Source organism: Typopeltis vanoorti, chromosome 17, assembly GCF_054136105.1.
Source record: "Typopeltis vanoorti isolate ZY-2024b chromosome 17, IOZ_Tvanoo_1.0, whole genome shotgun sequence".
Lineage (NCBI taxonomy): Eukaryota > Metazoa > Arthropoda > Arachnida > Uropygi > Thelyphonidae > Typopeltis > Typopeltis vanoorti.
Window position 1 is genome coordinate 50,631,490 of NC_143565.1, and position 26,320 is coordinate 50,657,809.

General features: G+C 36.5%; 1 protein-coding gene across 1 annotated transcript in view; it reads left to right on the top strand.

The window, feature by feature from the left end:
- The window catches only part of NO66 (Bifunctional lysine-specific demethylase and histidyl-hydroxylase NO66), a 295,812-nt gene that overhangs the window by 43,241 nt on the left and 226,251 nt on the right, over window positions 1–26,320 (top strand). The window contains exon 6 of the mRNA XM_090407239.1: window positions 1,826–1,925. Coding sequence (XP_090263365.1) covers window positions 1,826–1,925 — 100 coding nt within the window. The remainder of the gene's footprint in view (window positions 1–1,825; window positions 1,926–26,320) is intronic.

The window sequence follows — 26,320 nt, forward strand, 5'->3', positions numbered from 1 at the left end:
GGCTAGGCCCTAGTTTTCTTCTCTGTTGTTGTCTACCCTATCTAAGCAAGACTACACGAGCATGGAAAATTATAGACTCTTCAGGTGTTTGTAGAAGGGATTGCGGTCTTTACGCGAATGCAGTAAATCTCATACAGTCAAAATGGACTTGAAAGCCACCCTAACGTCTTGCACTTTGAGGAGACTAGCAAACTTGATAGAAAGACTACCAATATACAGGATGGAATCTTAAGTCCTGTAGTTAATGTCAAGATTTTTGTTCTGGAGCAGGATTAGAAAATAGCAATTTTTGTACGAGTTTTCATGAATATCCAGTTAGAGTAAAGTTTGTAATTCCTCATCTTTTGTGATAGCAATTGTCCTTTTTTTTAAGTATATGTGTAATAACTGGTTTTTGTGACACATGCTGCAATGAATATGAGTGTAGGTAATGTATGAGTAGGCTTGCAGTATACACCAAGTGGGAAACCTTCTTCACCTTTTTTTTTTTGGCAATTAAAACATCTAAAAAGGTAGTTTTTCCTCACTCCTTCATTTCTAACGTAATTGGTGGAATGACTTGATAGACAAAAGGAAGTCATGTAACTCAGTAGCACTATATTTCCAGATGATGAAGATATCTATGTATCTCCACCTGAAAATTTGTCCATTCCATCTTTTTTTGGCAATTAAAACATCTAAAAAGGTAGTTTTTCCCCACTCTTTAATTTCTAATGTAATTGGTGGAATGACTTGATAGACAAAAGGAAGTCATGTAACTCAGTAGCACTATATTTCCAGATGATGAAAATATCTACGTATCTCCACCAAATTGCAGGTTTACGGTTTATTGATGTGAGGAAACAATCAGGAGACAGGTGTGCACATTGCAAGGCCAGAGAGCTGCCTGAAAATTTGTCCATTCCATCTGAAGAGTTTTCTTGCCTGGAAGCATAGATTTTTGAACTAGACAATGTTGGCCAGAAAATAAATACAGTTGATAAACATAGCAGACTGTGTAGATTTGAGTAACTGCTCTCTTTCATAGGAATTAGTATTAATTTTTGTGAAACTAAGTTACTTAGCCATGATAGGCATTGAGCCTAACTAATTTTAGGCTGAAATATAAGATAATTATATGTTTGATTACCTTTGTTTAATTCTTGAAGTAGCTCTTCAGCTGCATCATTTCATCCTTTATTGTTATGTTATCCCACTTCAATTATATTCTACTTTGCATGTTTTGACTCATTTGACATTAATTAGGTGCACTTGCAATGGTTGGGAACCTGGCTCAAAGTTTGTAAGAAATAGTTTTGTGAGTGAAATCTGGTAAACCTTTTTATTGGCAAATTTCTTTGTTGTTCCTCCCCTATCCTTTTTTTTTTTCAGCTGATTTACAAAAAAAAAACATAATTAAAAAATGTAAATAGTTTTTGACTGATTAAGAAATTCAAATATTTGATCACAGTTCTGTTTATTATCACTTTGTTCTTGTTACACTTTCTCCTCTTTACGTTCATTGTTTATCTATGTCAAGCTAAACACTTTATTTTTTGTTATCTTATAAGTCATGCCATAATTCCATACATTTCTGACATTTCTGTTTTTATCCATATATCACTAAACCCATCTAAATTGTGTATGTGTTCTCCTAATGTTAAAGAAATGCTGCTGTGGAAGAGAAAGGAGATAATGATACTTGTAGTACACTTGACCACGCATTTTGTTTTTTATGTCAACTTATGGTATTAGAACTGTTGCTTTAGGTTTGGAACAAGTTCTTCATCTATTTATCTAATGTAACATGTCTATTTTTAATGTTAACTTATTTTTTCATTTTCAGTGAAATGTGGGAAAAGAAGCCTTTATTGCTGAGGAGGCATAAAAATTTTTATTATAAAGGAATCTTCAGTTGTAAAGACCTAGATAAGATATTAAAAGAGGTAAGAAATAGAAATATATTCTTTAGCCATTTCTACATTTTCTCAAAAAATTTTACTTTACACTTTGAAACTAAATTCATTGCGTAGAATACATACATTTCTTATTATATATTGCATCATATATATGTTATTCTGATTTTCATGAATAGAATAGCATTAAATTGACAATAAATTTACTTTGAAAAGCATTTCATAATTTTTTATATGAAATTTTTAGTTGTAAAAAAGATTCTCTGTTTTGATTTAATTTACCTTGCACAGGAGTTTCCACTTGGCAGCAGTAGCTGTCTGTTCTCATATTCTATTCCCCACAGTTTTGTAGTCCATATTCTGTAAGCCTCTTTTTTCCATAACTCTTACAATGATCCTTCTCCATGTGGCTTTGGGTTTTCTCTTTACAGGGGTGGATGACCAATTTGTAATTCTCAATGGCCACCATTCATTCATTCTCTGGACCATTATATACCATTTCATGACAAGTATCTCCATCCTTCCTCTCCCTCACAGGCTCTTCAACTTTCATATCTGTTTGAATATATGCATTTCTCGTGGGTTGGCCTCATACTTCATCTGAAATAATCCATCTCTACAACTTTTGTGTCTCCTTTTGCTGTTAGGGTCCACCACTCACATCCATAGCTAAGTATATTTTCTATAATCATCTCATACAGTGCTTTCTTAGTTTTCCTTGAGACCTTATGACTCATGTCATTCATTGTTTTAATAGGATTCCATTCAATTCCTCTTCTTATACTTGTAAATTTTCACATAATCCAATCAACTACTATGTTAAACAGTAAACCAGACATTACACAACCTCGTCTCACACCAGTCCTTATCTTAAACCTTTCCAATGTTGTTTGATGTGCAATAACACAACTACTCATGCCTATCCTGTTCAAAATGCTCCTCCCTCTTCTCATTAGTCAGAGTTATCCATCATGGAGCCCTTGAAGGCATTCACTGATTTTATGGTTCCTACCTCTAACTCATGATTAGTTGCAGTGTCACTTTCATTCCCCAACATTTATGCAATAATTTTCTCGTCTACTTTTCCACATCTTTGTCCTGTGTGAGTATTACCTGATCATTAGCAAAAAAACAAGAGTATGTGAGACTTGTTCTCCTGTGGTTACTTTCATTCTATGACATTGCTTTTTCAAATCCTCCAAAGCCACATCTACTAAATAAATCTTAAACAGTATTGTGGAATCAGATGATAAAGGTGACATAAAAACTGAATATAAAGATATTCTAGACATCTGGAGTAATTATTTTGAAAGATTGCTAAATGAAATAAGTAGTGATAGCATGGATGGTGGAAACATTCAAGAGGAATGCAATGAGGAGTACATATCAATACTTAAGGAAGAATATGTTATCAAACACTTGAAGTGCAGAAAGGCATCTCATGTAGATGATATTCAATCAATAATTCTTAAATATGGAGGTATATAAGTTTTACAATGACTACACTGCATAATTCAAAAGGCTTGTTCAGAGGGTTGAATTCCAGATGATTGGATTAGAGCTCTCATAATAACCATCTATAAATAAAACTGAATATGAAAATTCCAGATGAATTTCCTTCTGAGTGTTCCTGATAAGATTTATGCAAGCATACTTAAGAAGACTAAAAAACAATTATGGAATGAAAGCTTGGAGAAGAACAAGCTGGTTCAGGACAAAAAGAGGTTGTCAGGATCAGATTTTCAATTTAAGACAAATAGTTGAGAAATCATGTAAATACAACAAGGATCTAAATGCATTAGAAAACTGAAATATTAAGTCTCGGTATTGGAGGAGTTCTGACAGATTATGTAAGTTAGTGATGATGTAGTCTTTTCATGTAGTACTATCATAATATTGTGTACACTCTTGAGGATACATATCAGAAATTTGATGATGATAATAGTCATTAATTTGAATTAATATAATTTTAGCAATTTTAAACATTATTTCTGAATTTCATTTTTATAATTTCATACTTTTTTCATTTGTGTCCCATTATTGTGTTTTATGTATGGTTCCTGCCAATCCTTTGTGTTTTGTCGTTAATGTGTGATTTTTTTGCTTTTGCTTTGTTTTGTTTCTCATGGTTTTTTTTTTCCCTGTTTTGTTTCCTGTGATTTCCTTTCTTCTGTATTCTGTAATTTCCTTTGTTTTTTGTGATTTCTTTTATTTCTCTCAATTTACTTTGAGTTTTTTTTTGCAATTTGTTTTATGTTATTTCTTGTGATTTATTTATTTTTTTTGTGACTCCTTTTGTGTTATTTCTTGTGATTTCTTTTGTTCTTTTTCTGACAGTTTTCTTTGTTCTCTTCTCATGATTTTCTTCGTTTTTGCAATTGCTTTTGTTCTGCTTCCTCGTAATCTCCCTTTATATCTTTACTCTAAATTCACTGTAGTCTTTGGCCCTTGGGGAGTTTGCTATAATAATTTCCTGCATTTTATCTTTTTTTCTTCTTCTTTTTTTTCCACTTTGCAAAGTCATTCTGTAAAAATTACAGAGGAATAAAGTTGATGTCCCACACAATGAAGATCCTAGAAAGGGTTCTTGATGGTAGATTGAGGAAGGAGGTGGAGATTGCAAAGGAACAATTTAGCTTCATGCCTGGTAGATCAACAACAGATGCTATCTTTGGGTTACGGCAGATGATGGAAAAATATCGAGAGAAACAAAGGGAGCTACATCTGGTATTTATTGATCTGGAGAAAGCATACGATAGAGTGCCAAGGTAAGAAGTCTGGAGGTGTCTGAGGGAGAAGAAGGTGCCGGAGAAATATGTCAGGTTGGTGCGGGAAATGTACAGAAATGTGAAGACAAGTGTTCGGACCTGTTTGGGACAGACAGGAAGTTTTCAAGTAACAGTTGGCTTGCATCAAGGGTCAGCATTAAGTCTGTTTCTGTTTAATATTGTGATGGAGGTGGTAACAGAGGAGGTGAGAGAAGATGCACCTTGGACAGTGTTGTATGCAGATGACATCTTGTTGTGTGTAGATTCAAGAGACGAAGCGGGAACTAAACTGGAAAGATGGAGAAAAGTACTGGAAGAGAGAGGTATGAGACTGAGCAGAAGTAAGACAGAGTATATGTGTTGCGCAGTGGGCGGCGGCCAGGAGACAGATCTGGAGCTTGAAGGAAATGAAGGGATTCAGGATACAAGTGGGTTGGAGGAACTGGAGGGAGATGGCTGGAGTGTTATGCGATAAGAGGGTGCCGATCAATCTGAAAGGCAAAATTTATAAGACAGTAGTGAGGCCAGCTATGACATATGCTATAGAAACTGTGGCCCTGAGGAAAAATAAAACAGCAGGATGGAAGTAGCAGAGATGAGAATGCTTAGGTGGATGTGCGGTGTGACCAGAAAGGATCGTCTGAGAAATGACTATGTCAGGGGAACAGTGAAAGTTACGAACTTAGGAGCGAAAATACAGGAGTCAAGGTTAAGATGGTTTGGTCATGTGATGAGGAGGGAGGACGAATATGTGGGAAGAAGGGTCATGCAGATGGATGTGCAAGGAAGGCGGAAGCGTGGGCGGCCAAAGAAGAGATGGGGGGAGCTGGTAGAAGAGGACTTGAAGATGAAGAACTTGGATGTGGTGACAGCCAAAGACAGGAAGGTGTGGAGGAGACTCATTACAAACAGTGACCCCACTTAAGTAGGAGAAGCTGCAGAAGAAGAAGAAGAAGATCTGCAGATTGACTATTAGTGAGATCTTATTCAATATTATATTTAGTTTTGATACTCTTTAAGATGAATTAAAAAGATTTTAATGATTAAAGGGGCTTTGAGCCTCATTACATATCATTAATGCTTCTACAGGTACTTGTTACTTGATTCTGAAATGTAATAGTAATGCTATAAAATTGCTCCTCCATCAGCTGCAAGTATCTCAGTTTCTGTTTTTTGATTCACTCTGATTACTCATATGCCTATACTCTTAGCTCTCGCTGTCGCAAAGTAGTTGATGTGTACAGTTTAGCTTTATTTGAAGTTTTCCCCCACTTGGTTAGACTATAATAAATTTAGTTTAATCCTTTATCCAAGTATAAGCAAACAAAGTTTGCACCTGAAGTATCTTCAGGACTGAGGCAACTCATGGTAAAGGTGGGCCAAGCTCTCATCACTCCTTATCTTAGTATCTCCCATAATGCAAAGCACATCTCCTTGCGGACATGTATAATGCTATGCATTAAGAGAAGGGCCACTACCCAGACTGGTTTCGAGGGTCTTGTCAGTGGAAGATGCTGATACCAAGGTGGAAGCAATGGCCTTATTATTAAATTACTCTGGATTTAGAGAAAGATGTTGGAAGTTTTTTTTCACCTTGGTATCACCACCTCTGGGTCTGGCTCCCACTGACGAGACCTCAGTAAAGGTCGAAACTGGTCTGGGTAGTGGCCCTTCCCTTAATGCATAGCATTATACATGTCTGCAAGGAGATGTGCTTTGCATTATAGGAGATACTAAGATAAGGAGTGATGAGAGCTTGGTCCACCTTTACCACAAGTTGCCTTAGTCCTGATGATACTTCAGACTCAAACTTTGTTTGCTTACACTTGGATAAAGGATTAAACTAAATTTATTATAGTCTAACCAAGTGGGAAAAACTCAACATCTTTCTCTAAATCCAGAGTAATTTAATAATGAGGTGAGACACCTTTTGGCATCTCATATAGGTAAATATGACTTCTCCGTTGCTTCTACCTTGATATCACCACTTCTAGGTCTGACTCCCACTGATGAGATCTCAATAAAGGTCGAAACCAGTCTGGCTAGTGGACGTTCCCTTAATGCATAGCATTATAGATATCCACAAGGAGATGTGCTTTGCATAATGGGTGATACTAAGTTAAGAAGTGATGAGAGCTTGGTCCACCTTTAGCACGAGTTGCCTCAGTCCTGAAGATACTTTATGTGTAAACTTTGTTTGCTTACTTGGATAAAGGATTAAACTAAATTTATTATAGTTAAGCTTTATGTTTGTATGTGGGTAGATGGAAACATAGTAGGACAGAAGTTTTGCTCAACTTTTCTCTTAGAAAAAGATCAGAAGGTGTGACTGCTATTTGAGCAAGAGACAGGAAGTTTGGTGCATTTTGTCTCTAGTCTGTCTTCTTCATGTAGCTCCCTCAGTGAGATGGTGTCCATGTCCTTCTAGTTCTCTCTATTGGTGGCTTTCCTTTTTTTTTGTTTCTGCATAGACGTGATCCTATCCATGATCTTATATCTTCAGACCATGTCCTTCATTTTTTACCTCTTGATCCTTTTCTCATAATTTTTCCTTCTAAAATTGTTAGTATCCTCTGTCCTGCCAATCTCATCTTTCTCTGGATCATTTCCCGTAATAAAGATCCCTGTGTTCTCATTCTCTGTAGGACATCTGTATTTGTTGCGTAATCTGTCTATGAGATTTTCAGAGCTCTCCTATAGCACCACATTTCAAAGGCCATTATCTGTTGTCTTACTCTCTTCTTGAATACCCAGGTTTGACTTCAATATGTGAAAACTGGCCACACTAATGTTCTTTTCATTCTTTTCTTTGTCTTGATACTCATAGAACTTCTGAGCAGATCTTTATCTTTCCAGAAGGCATCTTTAGCTATGGCTGTTCTTATTTTTATTTCTTTATCTTGCTTTCCATCTGCAGTAACGTAGGTGCCTAACTATTTGTATTCTGTTGTATGTTCAAATTTTCATATTGTTTATGAATATTTCTGGCTTGGATCTGTTTTCTTTTGAGATTTTCATAAATTTGGTCTTATTTTGCACTTATATATAATCCAAACTCTTTACCTTTTTTTCAGTTAGTAGCTGCAGTAATTTGATTATTTTGTTTCTGCTTTCTGCTATTAGAACGGTATCATCAGCATATCTAAGATTGTTGTATTTTATACCATTGATTCTGATTCCTATTTTTTGTTTTTCAATCTTTTTCCTCACTGTCTCTGATTAGTCTGTCTTAGATTTTTCTTTATTTTGTAGTTTATATCATCTGTAGTGTGAGTTGAGTGAGAAGCTGAAGTTTTTAACTTGAGTTGTGGAGCATGTGCTGCATTTTTATCTCAGACTGCTTTAGCATATTTGTTGGAAAACCAGGGCTTGGATAAGGATTGGAAGTTTTGAGTGGAGTGGGGAATAAAGGCACTCATCTCATCAAGAATAATTTTGATTATTAGATTGGATCAAGTACTTGGATGAGGAGAGCAGAAGTAATAATCAGAGTATGGAAAGAGGCATAGAAATCCCTGTCATTTCATTTGGCAACATTGTAATGCCATAGGATACAAGACTGAGATTTGCTGGGAGGACAGTCTAGAAAATAAAGGCTACAGTCAAAGTTGACAAGAGGATAGTTAATTGTAACAGTGTATTTAGAGGGTTAAGGAAAGTTTCGGTGTGTTGGGAGAATGATGATAATTGTCTAATATTATGATAGGTAGTTGTGTTTTGTGTCAGATCATTACGGACACTGCAAACAATTCAACTTCTCTTCCAGCTTAGACTGTAAAGTTAAAGAAGGGAATTGTAACTGTAAATGTTGTTATTTATTTATTTATTCATATGGCATGAATATCAAAACATGCAGTACAATACACTGTCACTTTAAAAACATATAAAATTAAAAGTCAAAAGTCATTTTAAAACCTAATAAAATTAAAAGTTATTTTAAAAACCAATAAAATTAAAAGGTTGCATCCATATTGGTCAGATAGTTCATAGCTTCGGGTGTAGCACTTAAAAAGTCCAATTTGTCTCCTGAATATGCTCTGAGATAACACTGAGTCACAATATGGTTTACAGTTTGTCTCTGAGCTCCACAATCACAATGCGGGGATGGTCATTTACCCCATTTAAAAAGCATGTCTGCACATACACCATGACCAGTTCGTATTCTATTAAGCTGAGTCCAGGATTTTCATGGGAGGTGTGAGTAAGCATCAAAACTTTCTTGTAATTCATTGAGAGAAAATTTTGTGATGTCATCTGTCTGGCTCTCCCACTGTTCTTGGCACTTTTGCTTCAGTTCAAAGTTAGAATGTAGTAGTTGGGCTAATTTTAGTGGTGGATGTCTTGATCTCAATCGTCGTACACTTAAGTCTGGGAGATCTAAATGTATTGGTAGTGCTGTTTTCTCCAAGATTTTCTTATACTCCTGTAAGAGATCCTTAGTCCTGTGCAGATTCGGTGGAACAATGTTACTAAGAGCTGGAAGCCAGTGTGTGGGCGTTGATTTAATTGTGCCAGAAATCAGTCTCATTGTATTATTTAGTTGGCCATCAACAAGTTTAACATGTGTGCTATTTAGCCACACTGGTGAGCAATGTTCGGCAACAGAGAAAACTAGACCAAGAGCTGTAATCCGCAGATTATCAGCTGTAGCTCCCCATGTCGTGCCTATTAGTTTTTGTATTATGTTGTTACGGGTTCTTAACTTAGCAGAAACGTTTGTTAGGTGTTGCTTGTGAGAGAGCATGCGGTCCAGGGTCACGCCCAAGTACTTTGGAAACTTATTGTGTCGTAGTAAATATCCTTCAAAGAAGATATGTAAAATGACATCTGCCATGTGATTATTAAGTTGAAAGCTTGACACTTCTGTTTTGTCTGGATTGAGCTGGAGCCTCCATTTTTTATAATATTCACCTATTGTTTTCAGATCTTTTGTAAGTACGTCTTCAGCCTGACTCATGTTTTTGTGTCGAATGGCAATTACAGTGTCATCAGCTTAACAGAACTTGTGTGAGATGGTAGCAGGCAAGTCATATGTGTATAGGTTATAAAGTAAGGGTGCCAATACTGACCCTTGTGGAAGACCATTATTAAGTTTTCGTTGTCGGGACATTTTATTTCCTAATATAATTTGAAAGAAATGTTCAGTGAGCATGAAGGAAATTAAGTGTGCAGTCCATTTACATGGGACAATGCTAAGAAATTTGTATATAAGACCTTCACGCCATACTGTATCATAGGCTGCTGTTAGGTCCAAGAAGACAGCTGATGTTTTTTCTTGCTTCTGAAATCCAGCTTCTATGTATGATGTTAAAGTGAGCACTTGATCACAGCTACCATGTTTTTCTCTAAAACCAGCTTTGTTCAATCGGGACATGCTGCATAATTGGTCAATCTGTTGTACAGAAGGTGTTCTAACATTTTATAGGTGCAACTCAATAAAGCAATAGGTCTGTAACTTTTTGGCTTCTGGGGTGGTTTTCCAGGTTTAAGAATAGCAACTGTTTTTGACTTATTAAACTGGCTAGGTATTTGGCCAGTCAATAATATATCAGAAAAGAATTCACAGAGCCATTTTATAGTATTTGGCCAGCTATTAATCAGAAATTCAGGATGGACACCGCCGAAGCCTGGGGCCTTGCCTGCTTTGATATCTTTTATGACGGCTTTTACTTCATCTATAGTGAAGATTGAGACTTATTGTGAGAAAGCAGGGGCATTTATTTTTAAAGCTCTAAGTTCTTTCTTAACTTTCTTGGTATGTTCACAGTCCCTAGGTACCCTTGACATATTAACGATTTGATTAGCTATTTTCTCAGGGGAGATAATTGTGCTTTTTCTTTTAGGTAGATTAGTTGTGGATAGTTGTTGAAGATTCCAAGCTTTTCTACTTGATCGGTTGAAGTCAAGGTTTTCAACCATATCAATCCATTTTGTTTTTTGAGATGAGTTCAGGCTATGTAGTAATTCATCTACTATTTCAGGATCTTCACTTTTCAGGAACTCTCTATAGAGGTGTTCACTGTCTTCATTCCATTCAGGGACATAATCTTTTCTGTAACCTCTGGAGATATATTTTTTCATAGTTGATATGATTGCTCCTACAAATCTCTTGTACTCTGCAACTCTAGCAGGTATCCACCGAACACATCCAATTCATTCGCAAAATTTCTCCAATTTGCTTTTTTAAAATTCCAATGCAGTTGTGGAAAGGATCTTCCTATAGGTAGTGTCATACCAATTTCCAGTAACACCAGTCGATGTTGACCGTGTGGGAAGTTAGAAAGTACATATCATCTTGCTGGTAATGGTTGCCCTTCTGTGTTTATTGAAACAAAACATAAGTCTGGATTAGACTCTGTTTGCCATGCTGATGATCTAAAGGTGTTTCTATCTTTGACATCAAATACAAGGTGTATATTATTTATTTCTGCCCATTGAACAAGGGTAGTCCCGCAGTCATTGTTATCACGGTACTTCTATTCTTCATGATGGCTATTAAAATCACCAATCCGTACTGTTGGATGTTGATAAGTAGGTATCACATCTATAGACCATGATGCTAAAGGAGGTTTATAGACATTGACTATTGTTATGTTGTGAATTTTCACAGCCACCAGATGGGTATCGTTATCACATCTTTGTCAGGATAGAAGCATTTTCTATATCATCCTTGATATATGCTGTAATGCCATAATTCCAGTGGTATGTAGCACCGATCAGAGTGTAACCAGTTATTTTTCCTCTTCTATTAAGTCTTCGTTTTCAGCATGTGTTTCTTGAAGAAGCACAACGTCAATGTTATTTTCTTGTAGTATTTTGCAGAGATAGTCACATTTTGCTCTATTAATTCCCTCGATATTCAGTTGACACATCTTAAGGCTAAATCGCAGTTTTTTTGTCAGCATCATCAATAAAATTAGAAAAATCAGTATTGTTTGGCTGCATGCCTTAGCCAGGAGAATGTAAATGTTGTAATCTCCATTGAAGGTTATCATAGTATTTTAGTAATTATACTGTGTATGATCTGCTAGTAGTTATCAGAATTTGGAGAGCAATAAAGGCATCAGATGTAGGCAATGAAGCAATCTTGAGCCAAAGCAGATCATATATAGGCAGGTTTAATAACCTTTGGCCTGAGACAAAAGACCTGACAAAAGCACGTTCCAGCCTTATGGAGGTGATGTAATGTGGAAAGTTGAGGTGAGCTGTAGTCATAGAGCATGGCAATTTTTGAGTAATGGTGAATAGGTTTTTACACATCTGTTAGTGTATGTTGTTGTTAGTATATTGAGGCTCACATGGATATTAGTAAAGTGTTTTTACATGGAATGTTGTTTAGTGGAATTTTTTTTTGTGTGTGTGTGTATACATGAGGTGTGTTCAAAAAAAGATCGACCTTTTTAAATAGCATGCCCTCCTGCACAGAGCATGCATGTGCTGTGGCTACTGAGGTCACCTAGCAGCAAGTTTTGACAACAAACTGCCATTTGCCCTGTTCTGAGGATTATGAGCATTAGTTACATCGAGTTACATCTGTTTAAGTGAGCATGTGTACAAGTTGTTCGTTGGATTAGTGACAATGAAAGAGCTTGAAGAAAGTGTGTGTGTGAAATTTTGCTGCAAACTTGGTAAACATTTTACACACATTTCAATTATTTAACCAAACATATGGAGAGGACTGTATGAGCCAAACACAGTGCTATGAGTGGTTTAAGCATTTTAAAAAGGGGCAGAACGTTGGTCGGTGAAAATCCCAGGCCTGGATGACCCTCCACATCAACAGATGACGACCATGTCATGAGAGTTCTTGCTATGATTCATAGAAATAGTTGTTTAATTGTTGCTGATGAAGTGGGCATCAGCATAGGATCTTGCCATCAAATTGTGACTGAAAAACTTCAGATGCGTCACGGCAGTGCAAAATTCATGCCACATTTGTTGACTGATGATCAGAAAGAGAACCGTGTTAAAATCAGTCAGGAATTGCTTGTCAATGCAAATATAATGAAAACTTTCTTAAGAACATCATAACAGGAGATGAGACATGGGTTTATGGCTATGATGTTGAAAAAAAAGATTCAATCATTGTTTCAGGAAAATACGATAAGAGAACTGTGCGCATCACAGAAAGTGCATTCCAGGAAGCATTCCAACAATGGAAGAAACATTGGGAACGGTGTATCACCAGTAGAAGGGACTACTTTGAAGTGGACGCTTAAAATGTTGTAAAATGAGCAATAAAGTCATTATAGCAAAAGTGACGATCTCTTTGCAATTTTTGTTGCATTTTTGATCTTTTTTTTTGAAATTTTTTGTTGGTTTTTATTGGAGATATTTTTAGACTGCAGTAACAATTTTTTATGCTGTCTTTCATGGTAATGGAATATTAAGAAAAGGTCTATACCGCCAAGGTGAAGAACTTGCGGGCATGACTTCCACTCGGTGTACAGACTCCAAGTATAGCCTCAACAGTGACGTGCAAGCTGCTATAATCAGACTCCCTCCGTGCACAACCTAGCAGAGTCAGCAGTAGCAGGTTTATTCACTAGCTGATTAGGAATTTTTCCAAGTCATTACCTCCAGATTTATTCCTGTGAACTATGGTGGCTTCTCTGTGGAAACTACTAAATTGATACTTTTACTCTCTAATAGAGGAGGTGCTGACTCCCTAGTTGAATAATAGTTGAATAATTATCTGCACTTTAATTATAATTAAAGTATGGAGAGCATGCCCTCAAGACACCACCCACACTGCATGTTAAGAAGAGAGGGAAGAAATAGAAACCAGCAATCATTTAATAATTATTACTTTTGACATTTCAAATATAAATGCAACCTTTGTTCTACATGGACACATGCATCATGGTTGCACTTGATAAAGTTTATGGCAGAGATATTGAGACAATTCTTTATGGTTTTAGTTCAGGGTTATCAGTACTTGAGACATTTAGTTGTATTAGTGCTAAGTATTAATAGTGCTTGTATCTTGCTGGGTAGTTAGTGTAAATTGGATGATAGCAATCATTTTAATAAATGAATAGAAAAAAATGACTGCTATAATAACTAGATGCCATTTGAAGTGTTTCATTTGTGAAAATGATAAATTGTCCATAGTTTGGTATATTTGAATTTGTTGTTCACCTTGGAAAGCTGCTTTACTTTGATTTTGAAAAACGAAGTCAAACAACTTTCAGATGTGAACAGTAGATTCGAATATACAATTTTTTTTTGAAAAAAGAGTTTGAAAAGAAACTTGAATGACTCATTACCAAAATTTGAATAAAATGTTGCTTCAGTTTGGAGGCATATGGTGACATTTTGTTGTGTTTTGTTGTTGGGGGGGGGAAACAACAATTAACTCTGTCAAATAAATCAGAATGCACCCAGAGAATACAGAGAAAAATGTAAGAAAACTAATGTGTGTAGTGGGTAGCTAAACAAAAGTCTTGAAAAGAATGGTAAGAATATATAATTACATGAAGGTCTCAAAATTTTCTGGAGGTATTCAAAAAGCTTGGAAAGGGAGAAAAGATAATAAAAGGAATCAGATAAGATGACATGGAAACTGAAATAAGGATCATAGTAAATATTTTTGAAGATTACATGAAATAAACATTGACAGAACAATGGTAGAAAATCTTGTGAGTACATTTCAGTATTGGAGGTAGAAAAATATAACAGATATTCAAAATGTGGAAAGGCAGCGGGATTTCTGGGTAGCATTTAGTATTTTATCTATCTTATGGAGATTATAGTCATTGGTTAGGAAGGTGTGGTGCAGGTGAGAAAGTTCAGCAGTGAGAGCAATGTCATTGTAACAGATTGCTCTAGCTCTATGGGTTAGTGTTTTTAAGATACCATATTGTTGAGAAGGGTGATGGTGTGATTGTCATCATCATCATCAAATTCCTGCCATGTACCCACAAGGGGTGTACAGGATATGATAGTACTACATGAAAAAATTATATCATTACTAACTTCCTATCTCCAAATTAGTCTGTTACTTGTCAAGACTCCAACATTATCAGATCTTATATTTCTATCGTCTAAGGCACTTTGTACCATATCAATCCACCTATATCTTGGTCTTCCTCTGGGTCGTTTTGCTGCCAACCTGGCACAGAACACTTGTTTTGCTAATCTTTCCTCGCCCATTCTGTTTAGGTGACCATACCACCTGAGATTAGCTCTGCTAATGCATTCCTGGATGCAGACAGTGTCAAGTTCTTTCCTAATATCCTCGTTTTTAATATGATATTGCCATTGATGCCATCTGTTCACACCTATAATCTTTCTCAGGACTCTCATATCTGCGGTCTCTAGTCTTTGGTCAAGCGTTTTACTTCTGACCCAGTTCTCAGATCCATAAGTTAAAACTGGTTTGAACACTGTCTTGTATACAGCTAATTTAGTGTTCCAACTAATTTCTCTTTTATTCCATATGAATTTATTCAGTTGACTTCCCACCATACCAGCTTTGCTGATTCTGTTGTCTATTTCTATATTTAATTTACCATCTTCAGTAAAAATCGTGCCTAAGTAGTAGCTGAAATGTTTCACTTGTTCCACAGGTTCTCCATTCACAACACAGTTGACATTTTCAATGATTCTACCTATTTTCATTGTCTTTGTCTTTTTATTGCTGACCTTCATACCATATATATTACAACAGCTATTCAATTTAGCCAGAGAATCTTGCAGACTTGTAGTGGATTTATTTTGAAGTATAACATCATCCGCGTAAAGCAAAGAGCTGACATTAACATCTCCAATTTTGATATCATGTTTAATACCACTTTCCTTCATAATGTGATCCATATAGATAATGAATAACAGAGGGGATAATGTACATCTTTGTCTCACACCAGATTTAACATTAAACCATCTTCCTGTACTTCCTTCAATTCTAACTGCTGACTTAGCTCAAATAAAGACTAAGTATTGCTTGATATAATGCCCCATTCACACCATATAACTGCAGCGTATTGAATAGCTTCTCTCTTGGCACCTTATCATATGCCTTTTCCAAATCGACAAAACTTAAATACAGATCCTTGTTATATTCCCATGCCTTCTCAACTATTTGTCGTAAAGTGAAGATCTGATCCTGACAGCCTCTGTTTGGCCTGAATCCAGCTTGTTCTTCACCAAGCTTTTCTTACACAATTCTTCTCAACTGTTTTTCAAGTATACTTGCATAGATTTTGCCAGGAACACTCAGTAGGGAAATACCTCTGTAATTCTCACATTCAGTTTTATTTCCCTTTTTATATATGAGTACTATGAAGCTCTACTCCAATCATCTGGAATTCATCTCTCTGGCCAGGTCTTCTGAACTATGCAGAGCAGCCACTGTAAGACTCTTATACCACCATACTTCAGCATTTCGGGTCGAATATGATCTACTCCAGCTGCCTTTCCACATTTCAAGCCTTTGATGGCTTTTTCTACTTCAAGTATGGATATGTATTCCTGCTTGCATGTCTGGTGATTGTTTGTGTAAATATCTCCCTGTATGTGTGGGTTTTCCATAAACCAAAAATGATGAACTTTATGTAAGACGTGATCAGTGTGTCCAGGAAGGGCAGGCAGTCACTGACTTCTATTTCCATTGTAAAGTGGATTTTAGGGTGCTGGCTATTTAGATGAACTAAAAATGTATTCAATGTGTCTGGGCTGTGTGGCCAAATAGCAAACACATCATCAACATAGTGTAGCCAGAGACTAGGTCTCCTGGCTGCACTATGTAGTCAGAGACCTAGTCTTGAGAGTGACTGTGTTGATAGCTAGCTTTTCCAGATGTTCTGTGTAGAAGTTGGCTGGGGGGGGGGAAGAAAGGGGGGATCCCATAGCTGTCCCATCTAATTGTTTGTATATTTTCCCTTTCCATGTAAAATAACCTGCCTGTACTGTGAATTTAAATAGCTCAAATATATCAGGGAGAAATTTTGAATTTAGTAAGTTAAGTATTTCAGTCAATGGTACATTAGTGATTAAAGAGGTGATATCAAAACTCACCAATAGGTCTGAACTATTTAAGGTGTGGTTTTCTAAAATACTTTTTAGGTGGGTAGAATTTTTAACAAAAGACAGAATTGTTTGTGCAAGTGGCTAGTAGTTTGGCTAAATGTTTAGCTAGTTTATATGTAGGACTGTTTATACTATCTACAATAGGGCGTAAAGGTGTACCTTGTTTATGAATTTTTGGAGCTCCATATATTCTGGGTGTTTTAACGTGAAAGGGTTTGAGTTTGTTGACTGCTTCTTTTAGCCAGGAAGTGATTTTGTTCAATTACTTGCACAGCTTATTCTTTTGTGAGTTGGTTGGATCTTGATCTATAATTTGATATGTTTTACCGGTCTTGGAAAAGTGTGTGCATTTTGCTTTCATATTCTGTTGTATGCATTACTACAGTTGCGTTTCCTTTGTCTGCTTTGGTTATTGTAATGTGGTTATTATTGCATAGCTCTTTTAGAGCCATTATTTCTTTATGTGGGATATTATTTTGAGGAGGCTTAGAATGGATTAGGATATTGGCCACGTCTAACCTAATATTATTGGCTATTGCTGGAGGCAGGTCGTATATTCTACGTTCAACGGAAGCCATTGTTTTGGTTTTTGGAACTTTAAGAGTAACGGCAAAATTGTGTCCATGACTTAATGCACACGTGGCTTCTTTGGTTAAGGTTAATGACGATAAATTCACAACAATGCCATCTTGATGTAATTGCTGCCACTGCATAGCACTGCATTGCTGGAGGATTTCAAATTTCTTCTGGTGCCGGTTTTTAACTTTAGTGAATTTTTTATTGGCTGTAGAGTCGTAGATTCTCTCCAGGATATCCCATAGCTCCAGGTTCAAAATGTCAGATATTATATCATGTAGTGCACTGATGGAAGAGTTTATTTTTGAAAGTTCTCAGCGAGTAACATATATATTTTCCCGTAATAGTGCTAAACTTGCTCGTTTATAAATACGTTGGGCTTTGGCCGAGTGAAACTTGTTCTTAATTTTTATACAGTTTGGTATAAAAAAAAATTTCTTCCCCCTTAGCTAACTTTTACATAGAACATCTGGAAAAGCTAGCTATCAACACAGCCACTCTCAAACCTAGCCTCTGGCTATGCTATGTTGATGATGTGTTTGCTATTTGGCCACATGGCTCAGACACATTGAATACATTTTTAGTGCATCTAAATAGCCAGCACTCTAAAATCCACTTTATAATGGAACTAGAAGCCAATGACTGCCTGCCCTTCCTGGACACACTGATCACACGTCTTCCAGAAGGTTCCTTATCATTTTCAGTTTATAGAAAACCCACACATACAGGGAGATATTTACACAAACAATCACACCATCACCCTTCTCAACAATATGGTATCTTAAAAACACTAACCCATAGAGCTAGAGCAATCTGTTCCAATGACATTGCTCTCACTGCTGAACTTTCTCACCTGCACCACACCTTCCTAACCAATGGCTATAATCCCCATAAGATAGATAAAATACTAAATGCTATCCAGAAATCTCCTCCCACTATCTACCACAGAAGACTACAACAAAACTATCACCATCCCATATAGTAAAGGCACATCTGAAAAGATATCTAAGGTGCTTAACAAACACCAACTGCGTACCATATTTAAACCTTATGTGAAATTGGCAACTCTCATCTGTTCACCTAAGGACAGATTCACTCCTTTATCACATCCAGGAGTTTATGAAGTGCCCTGTTCTTGTCATCAAGCCTACTATGGGCAGACAGGCAGAACTGTGGACATCCGCCTCAATGAACACAAAAAATGCATCCGGCACTTTCGCTATGACAAGTCGGGTCTGGCAGACCATGCTTTGGATACCCCGACGCTCAGGATCGATTGGAAAGAAACAAAAGTACTGCACAGATGCTTCTACAAGTCAGAGAGATTGTTCCTGGAATCAACTGAAGCCCTAAAACATACTCCAAACCTTAACAAGTATGGCTATATAAATCTACCAAAGATTTGGGAGACTGTCATCCTAAGACCAAATTAATATTTATTTATTTTAATTTTATTTTTTCAAAACTTTGGACTGCTATTTTTTAAAACTTTCAAGGACTTCTATTTGAACTACTATATTTTTTTTCAAAACTTTGGACTACTGTTTTTTTTTTTTTTTTTTTTTTTTTTTTTTTTTTTTTTTTTTTTTAACTTAGATGGTGCCGTATTAGGACTTTAGTCTTGTGTTGCACGCTGCAATTACTTATACTAACCCCACTGTTACACCGAATTGTGGTTGTCTTGCATTTGTAGCAAACTTTGTTTGTGTGTTCTGAAGATGCTGGATATAATATCAGTGAAATGTTAGCTTTTAAGTTAATAAATAGTTATTTTCTTATCAATCTGTGTTCGTTTCAATACCGTTTAAATCCAATTCAACATGTGTGACGAACACATCAGCCTATCCGCATGGTGGTATAAAAGTTTTACATTGACTACAAGAAATTACTCTTCATTTTATGTTTCTTCATTGTTGGAATTTCTCGTTCAGCAAAGAATCAGAAAAATCTTGATGCAGGTGTTGATATGTATAGCAAGTGTGAAAGAAAACTGTTGTGCAAAATGGTTTTTCATTTTACATTGACTCATACACTACATTACATAATTCAGAAGGACTGGTCAGAGGATTGAATTCCAGATGATTGTAGTTATTTATTCATATGGAGTTTCTTCCTTTTTCTCTCCCATCCCTATTGGGGCGAGTTGAGCCTCCTCTTGGGGGTTAAGTATTTATGGCTGTAGATCCGTGTGTTTGTTCACGGGGCCGGTTTGCTTGCTTGCAGGATGGAAAACCACAGATATACTGGGAAAAACCCTGCTGTCCACGCCCAAGACTGGCTAACTTGGCTATAGTTGAGGAAGATCCTTGGGCTCCTCACGTTGGCGACGGGAATCGAACCCAAATGTTCGATTGGATACTACACAACCCAGGCATATGGTTGTGAAGCTCATATCCACTAGGCTAACTGCACGGACAGATGATTGTAGTAGAACTCCTATAGTACTTATATATATAAAGAAGGGAATTTAAGTGGTGTTCAAATTCTGCTGAGTGTTCCAGGTAAGATTTATGAAACATACTTCAGAAAATATTAAGGAAAATTGTGGAAGAGGAATTATGAGAAGAACAAGTTTGGTTTAGGCTCAATAAATTGTCGAGAATCAGATAATTACTTTACAATAAATAATTCAGAAATCATTGAAATATAAAAATGATCTATATTTAAGTTTTGTAGATCTGGAAAAGGCATATGATAAAGTGCAATAGAAAATCTATTTGGAACGTTACAATTATATGGCATAAATAAGAGGTCGCGTGTGTGTGTGTGTGTGGTATAGTTTGTACTGGAATGTTGTTTGGTGTAAGACAGTGATGCATATCTCCACCATGATTCATCATCTATATGGGATGCATTTTGAAGGAAAGTTATATTAAACCCGAAATCCAAGTTAGAGATATTACATTTAGCTCCTTATTTTATGCAGATGGTGTTATACTCCTAAACAATGCTTGATAAATATGCTCACCCACTCACTCCTGACGAGTGGATTGCTAGCTTGTAACTGCAGACCAAACAAAATATATTTGTTGTTGGAACTCTTACCAAATTTTTGAGACATATCATTATAATATTGATGAGTACATGGGGTCTTGGGTGAGTACATTTGTTGTGTTGAGAGTAGAATTTTTGCATAATTTATTGAGTCCTGCTCCTAATAAATCCAGTTTTGAAATTTCTTTAACTGAATTGAATAGCTGCTGTAACAAATTTGACATGAAAATTACCAACTAAAAGAGAAAAGCTATGAAAATAGAAGCATCTGTAATACAATTTTCATTGAAGATAGCAAGTTAAATATAAATAACAAAATAAGCAAAGCTCTCATGCTTGGACATTTATTTAAACAAATAATTTGTGGATTAAGAGAGAAATTAGTTAAAACGTTACTCAAGGCAGTGTTCAAATCACTTAATTTATAGGCCTGAATGTTGGCTTAGAAATAAAACTGTTGTTAGGTAACTGGAGATAACAGTTAAAGAGAGTTTGAGAAATATTATGGGAGTGAAGAGATGGTATCACTGACAGAATTTTATTAAAAATTGAGGTATTAGAAAGGAACTCTGTTTGTATTTAAGAATATATGGAGCTAATTGAAGGTGGTATGGTTTCTTAAAAAGAATGGGAGAGAAAATATTATCAAAATAGGTGTTTGTTGCCAGGAAAAAGAATCGGGAAAACCTTGATCAATGTGTTGATATATTTAGCAAGTGCCAAAGAAAGCTGGTGTAAGAAACTATTATGTAAGATATGACAATATTGGAGACTAACTTGTAAGAAAATTGTTGATAGAAAACCGTAAATTAAAGAAACTATATATCTATATATATAAATATATATATTTGACTATTATATCCTGCATATTTATGATGAGAGAAGAAATTGGTGGTGATGAATTATTTATATGAGATTGTTAGGCCCTTAATTAACAAGATGCCAATTAAACAAGGATTGCTGGTTAAAGAAAAAATCATGCTGGGTTTTCTCATCCAGCATGATTTTTGAATTATATCAATAAAAGGTTTGGTTGATTGAGTTCTTGATTGACTCTCCTTGTTTGTTCATTATTCAGATAAATACCTATGAATAAGATGCACTGTAGGAGGAGATTGAACTTTGGATCAGATGGTCCAGTTGGTTCTCTACATTCTTTTTAGTCTGTATGAGATCTAGTTTTCTAGCCTTGACCATTACATGAAACAAAGTATTTAGCATATCAATTTCATTTAGTTAATAGTATTTACACATATAACTTTTTCAGCATTCTGTGAAAATTTACTTTTTCCTCTCTCTGCAAGATTTTTTTAAGGTATTGTTTTTATATTCTGGTTGTTTATTCCTTTAAACATATTTGCATATTTTGGGTCTGAATTAGTTCTCGTAAGTGTTTATCTTTGATTCTTTTAAAAATGTTCCTGCACGAAAATAGATATCACAATAGTCATGTAATCAATGAGACTTCTTTATTTCTTTTATATTGATGTGAATTTTGCTTATCTTTCTAACATGATGTGATATTAATATTTGACAACTTGGTTTTAGTGCAAAAATCTAGCTGTTTTTACCAGGATTCATTTCCTTATGCTGTTTTAAGTCTCCAACAAGAACAAGCTTCTCATATCCTTTATTCTAGTTGATATTTATAATGATTAAAAAAATTCCTCTATTTTTCTGCTCATTCATGGAACCCTAGTTACAAATAAGATGTATTCATGAAGTTTTCATTTTGAAATTTACTTTCATAAATATTCAGTAATTTTACTAATTTTGGGTTTCATTTTCTTTGACTGGATAATTCCGGTTATTTCATTGTGATATTTCTTCCATTTCTCTGCTGACTCCACTATCTGTTAATGCATGTGTAGAGGCTTAAGTGTTGCGAGGACATCATGTTAGAGGCTTAATGGATTGTATACAGCACTCAGAAAAGATTAAAACAGAATTTAATACTTCCTATATATTTCGTCTCAGTAAATGAGATATCGTCAGGGAATTCAAAAAAAACTAATGTAATATAAACACAAATACCACACAATGCTAAGCCCAACCACGTGGGTGACACTAAAGTCCTATCTAGGTGGAGCGCCCTCTAAGGGTGGTTGCAGGTGGCCTGGAATGTAAGGTGGGATCTCTGATGATAAGTGTTTCCCGAAGCTTAATACAACCGTATTTATTAAGATTTGGTTGATTTCTAGGAGAGCTGCTGCTGATTCCAAAAATAGTCTCTCTTTTTTGAATTTCCTGTGGTGGAGCATGGTGGTTTTTTTCCATGAAATCCTGTGAGTTGTATCCAAGACATGATCAGCCAGGCCTGACTGACCATAGTTGTGGTTGCAGATGTATGCCTTGTGTTCCTCCAGGCGGATGGTTGCTGATCTGCCTGTCTGTCCAAAGTACGCCAGCTTACAGGAACAGGGTACTTTATAAACTCCAGGCACTGAGAGAGGAGGGAGCTGATCTTTTGTAGAAAGGATAAGGGTAGCAAGTTTGCGGTGGGGCTTAAATGCTGTGTGTGTGTGTGTGTAGGTTATACTTTTTTAAAATCTGGGCTATTTCTTCAGATGTGCCACGGATGTAGGGTATAGCGATGGCATTTCTAAACTCTTTCTGAAGAGAAGACCGGGGAATGGGGGAGGAACCGATTATTTTTTTAATACTGTGATTGCTGTAGCCATTGGAGAGGAAACTGTTGTGTATGTGGTCAAGCTCAGTTTGAAAGGGTGGTTCCACTGGAACAAAGATTATAGGCTCTCTTGGTTAGAGTTTTAATAATGCCATATTGTTGAACGTGGTGGGAGAGTTTGTGAATGTATCTGCTTGTGTGCATGGGTTTTCTATATACAGTGAAGGAAAGTGCACCATTAGGAAGGCATGTAACTAAGCTGTCTAGGAAGGGTAAACAGTTGTACTTTTCCCTTTCCGTCGTAAACTGGATTCTTGGATGTAGGCTGTTGAGGTGGCTGAGGAAGGAGTCTAATGTGTCTGGGCCATGAGGCCAAATAGAGAACACATCATCTACATATCTTAGCCAGATAGGTTTGAGAGGGGCTGAGTCTATGGCTTGTTTTTCAAAATCTTCCATATAAAAATTGGCAAGAGGGGGATGAGAAGGGGGAACCCATGGCTGTTCCCTCTATCTGCTTGTAGATTTTGTTCTTCCAAGAAAAATAACCAGAATTGATGGCAAAGGAAAAGAAATCTGAGATGTCAGAAGGAATAACGTTTTTTTAAGAGTGTTAAGGTATCAATTAAGGGAATATTGGTAAACAATGAGATGTCAAAGCTTACCAATATGTCTGTGTTATTTAAGTTAAATTTTCTATGAGGGTTTTAAAATGGGTAGAGTTTTTTATATCGGATGTGGAAAGTCCAGTGAGGGGGGTCAGAGAGTTGGCCAGCTCTTTTGACAGTTTTTAGCAAAGTGCATTAGTGGCATCTACTATAGGTCTTAGTGGGGATTTGGGTTTGTGGATTTTTGGTAAACCGTTTATTCAGGGGGGAGGAAACAGAAAGGTTTGAGTTTTTATATGATGTCTGGGGGCCAGGAAGATATTTTTCTAAGTAAGTTTTTTAATTTTTTAACTTGCCTGATCAAGAAATATCATATATTAACATATCAAGAAATATAACAACCTGTGTAAAGCCAAACCGCAACCGCAAATTCAACTGCTCCAGAGAGTAGTTAACCTATCTTCCAAAAGGCTCAACGCTGATGCCATCAGTGCCCTAAGCCTCGGCCAGATTTTCGTGGTCGCTCCGAAAGAAGTGGCGGTGCTTGATGTAATGTTTAACATCGAACGTGGGATCTATCGCATAGTGCCGGAGATAGCAAATAACATCAGACTTGATGTCGCCAACATCCTCACCCTGTCTTTGCCTCCAAAAAATAATTTAGTGTCTGCCCAATGCACTGCTCTCATGAAATTACAGAAAGAAAAAAGTATCTTCATCACCAGAGCAGATAAGGGCAATGCCACGGAATACAATTGAAAAATGGAGAGTTTTCTCCAAGAGCGCTCTACCTATGTCCCGCTAGAACATGACCCCACAAAAACACAAGTTAAAAAATTAAAAAATTTACCTAGAAAAGTATCTTCCTGACCCCTGGAGATCACGAAAAAACTCAAACATTTCTGTTCCCATCCTCTCCGAATATACGGTTTACCAAAAATCCACAAACCCAATTCCCACTAAGACCTATAGTAGTTGCCACTAATGCACTTTGCTAAAAACTGTCAAAACAGCTGGCCAACTCTCTGACCCCCTCACTGGACTTTCCACATCCTATATAAAAAACTCTACCCATTTTAAAACCCTCATAGAAAATTTAACCTTAAATAACACAGACATATTGGTGAGCTTTGACATCTCCACATTGTTTACCAATATTCCCTTAATTGATACCTTAACATTCTTAGAAAACATTTTTTCTTTCTGACATCTTAGATCTCTTTTCCTTTGCCATCAATTCTGGTTATTTTTTCTTGGAAGAACAAAATCTACAAGCAGATAGAGGAACAGCCATGGGTACCCCCCCCCCCATTGCCAATTTTTATATGGAAGATTTTGAAAAACGAGCCATAGACTCAGCCACTCTCAAACCTATCTGGCTAAGATGTGCAGATGATGTGTTCTCTATTTGGCCTCATGGCCCAGACATATTAGACTCCTTCCTCAGCCACCTCAACAGCCTACATCCAAGAATCCAGTTTAAGATGGAAATGGAAAAGAACAACTGTTTATCCTTCCTAGACACCTTAGTTTACACGCCTTCCTAACGGTATACTTTCCTTCACTGTATATAGAAAACCCATGCACACAGGCAGATACATTCACAAACTCTCCCACCACCAACCTGCTCAACAATATGGCATTATTAAAACTCTAACCAAGAGAGCCCACAATCTTTGTTCCAGTGGAACCGCTCTTACAACTGAGCTTAACCACATACACAACAGTTTCCTCTCCAATGGCTACAACGATCACAGTATTAAAAAAATAATCGGTTCCTCCCCCATTCTCTGGTCTTCTCTTCAGAAAGAGTTTAGAAATGCCATCACTATACCCTACATCCGTGGCACATCCGAAGAAATAGCCCAGATTTTAAAAAAGTATAACCTACACACACACACACACACAGCATTTAAGCCCCACCGCAAACTCGCTACCCTTATCCTTTCTACAAAAGATCAGCTCCCTCCTCTCTCAGTGCCTGGAGTTTATAAAGTACCCTGTTCCTGTAAGCTGGCGTACTTTGGACAGACAGGCAGATCAGCAACCATCTGCCTGGAGGAACAGAAGTCATACATCTGCATCCATGACTATGGTCAGTCAGGCCTGGTTGATCTTGTCTTGAATACTACCCACAGGATCTCATGGAAAAAAACCATCATGCTCCACCACAGGAAATTCCAAAAAAATAGACTATTTTTGGAATCAGCAGCAGCTCTCAGAAATCAACCAAATCTTAATAAATATGGTTGCATTAAGCTTCCTAAGATTTGGGAAGCACTTATCATCAGAGATCCCACCTTACATTCCAGGCCACCTACAACCACCCTTAGAGGGCGCTGCATCTAGATAGGACTTTAGGGTCACCCACGTAGTTGGGCTTAGTATTGTGTGGTATTTGTGTTTATGTTACATTAGTGTTTTTGTAATCCCTGAAGATGTCTCAGTGACTGAGACGAAATGTAGGAAGTATTAAATTCTGTTTTAATCCTTTCTGAATGCTGTATACATTTCATTAAGCCTCCAACATGATATCTGTTAATTCGTTTTTGCTGCTGCTTTCAGTTTCTTGATGAGGAAGATGCCTTAACATATGCCCCAGCTGATTTGTGTTTTGATTGCATTGTATTATCATGGTAAATTTATTTTACTGTTAGTGGAGAATACAGTTTAAATTAATGATCAAGAAATTATATTCTTGGTTTAATCCTTTATTCAAGTTTAATTGCATGTGAAGTTTAATTGCATGTGAAGTATGTATGAATGGGCTACTTGTATAGAGGCTAGTGACTTCATATCCCTGTGACCTCAAGTCTCATT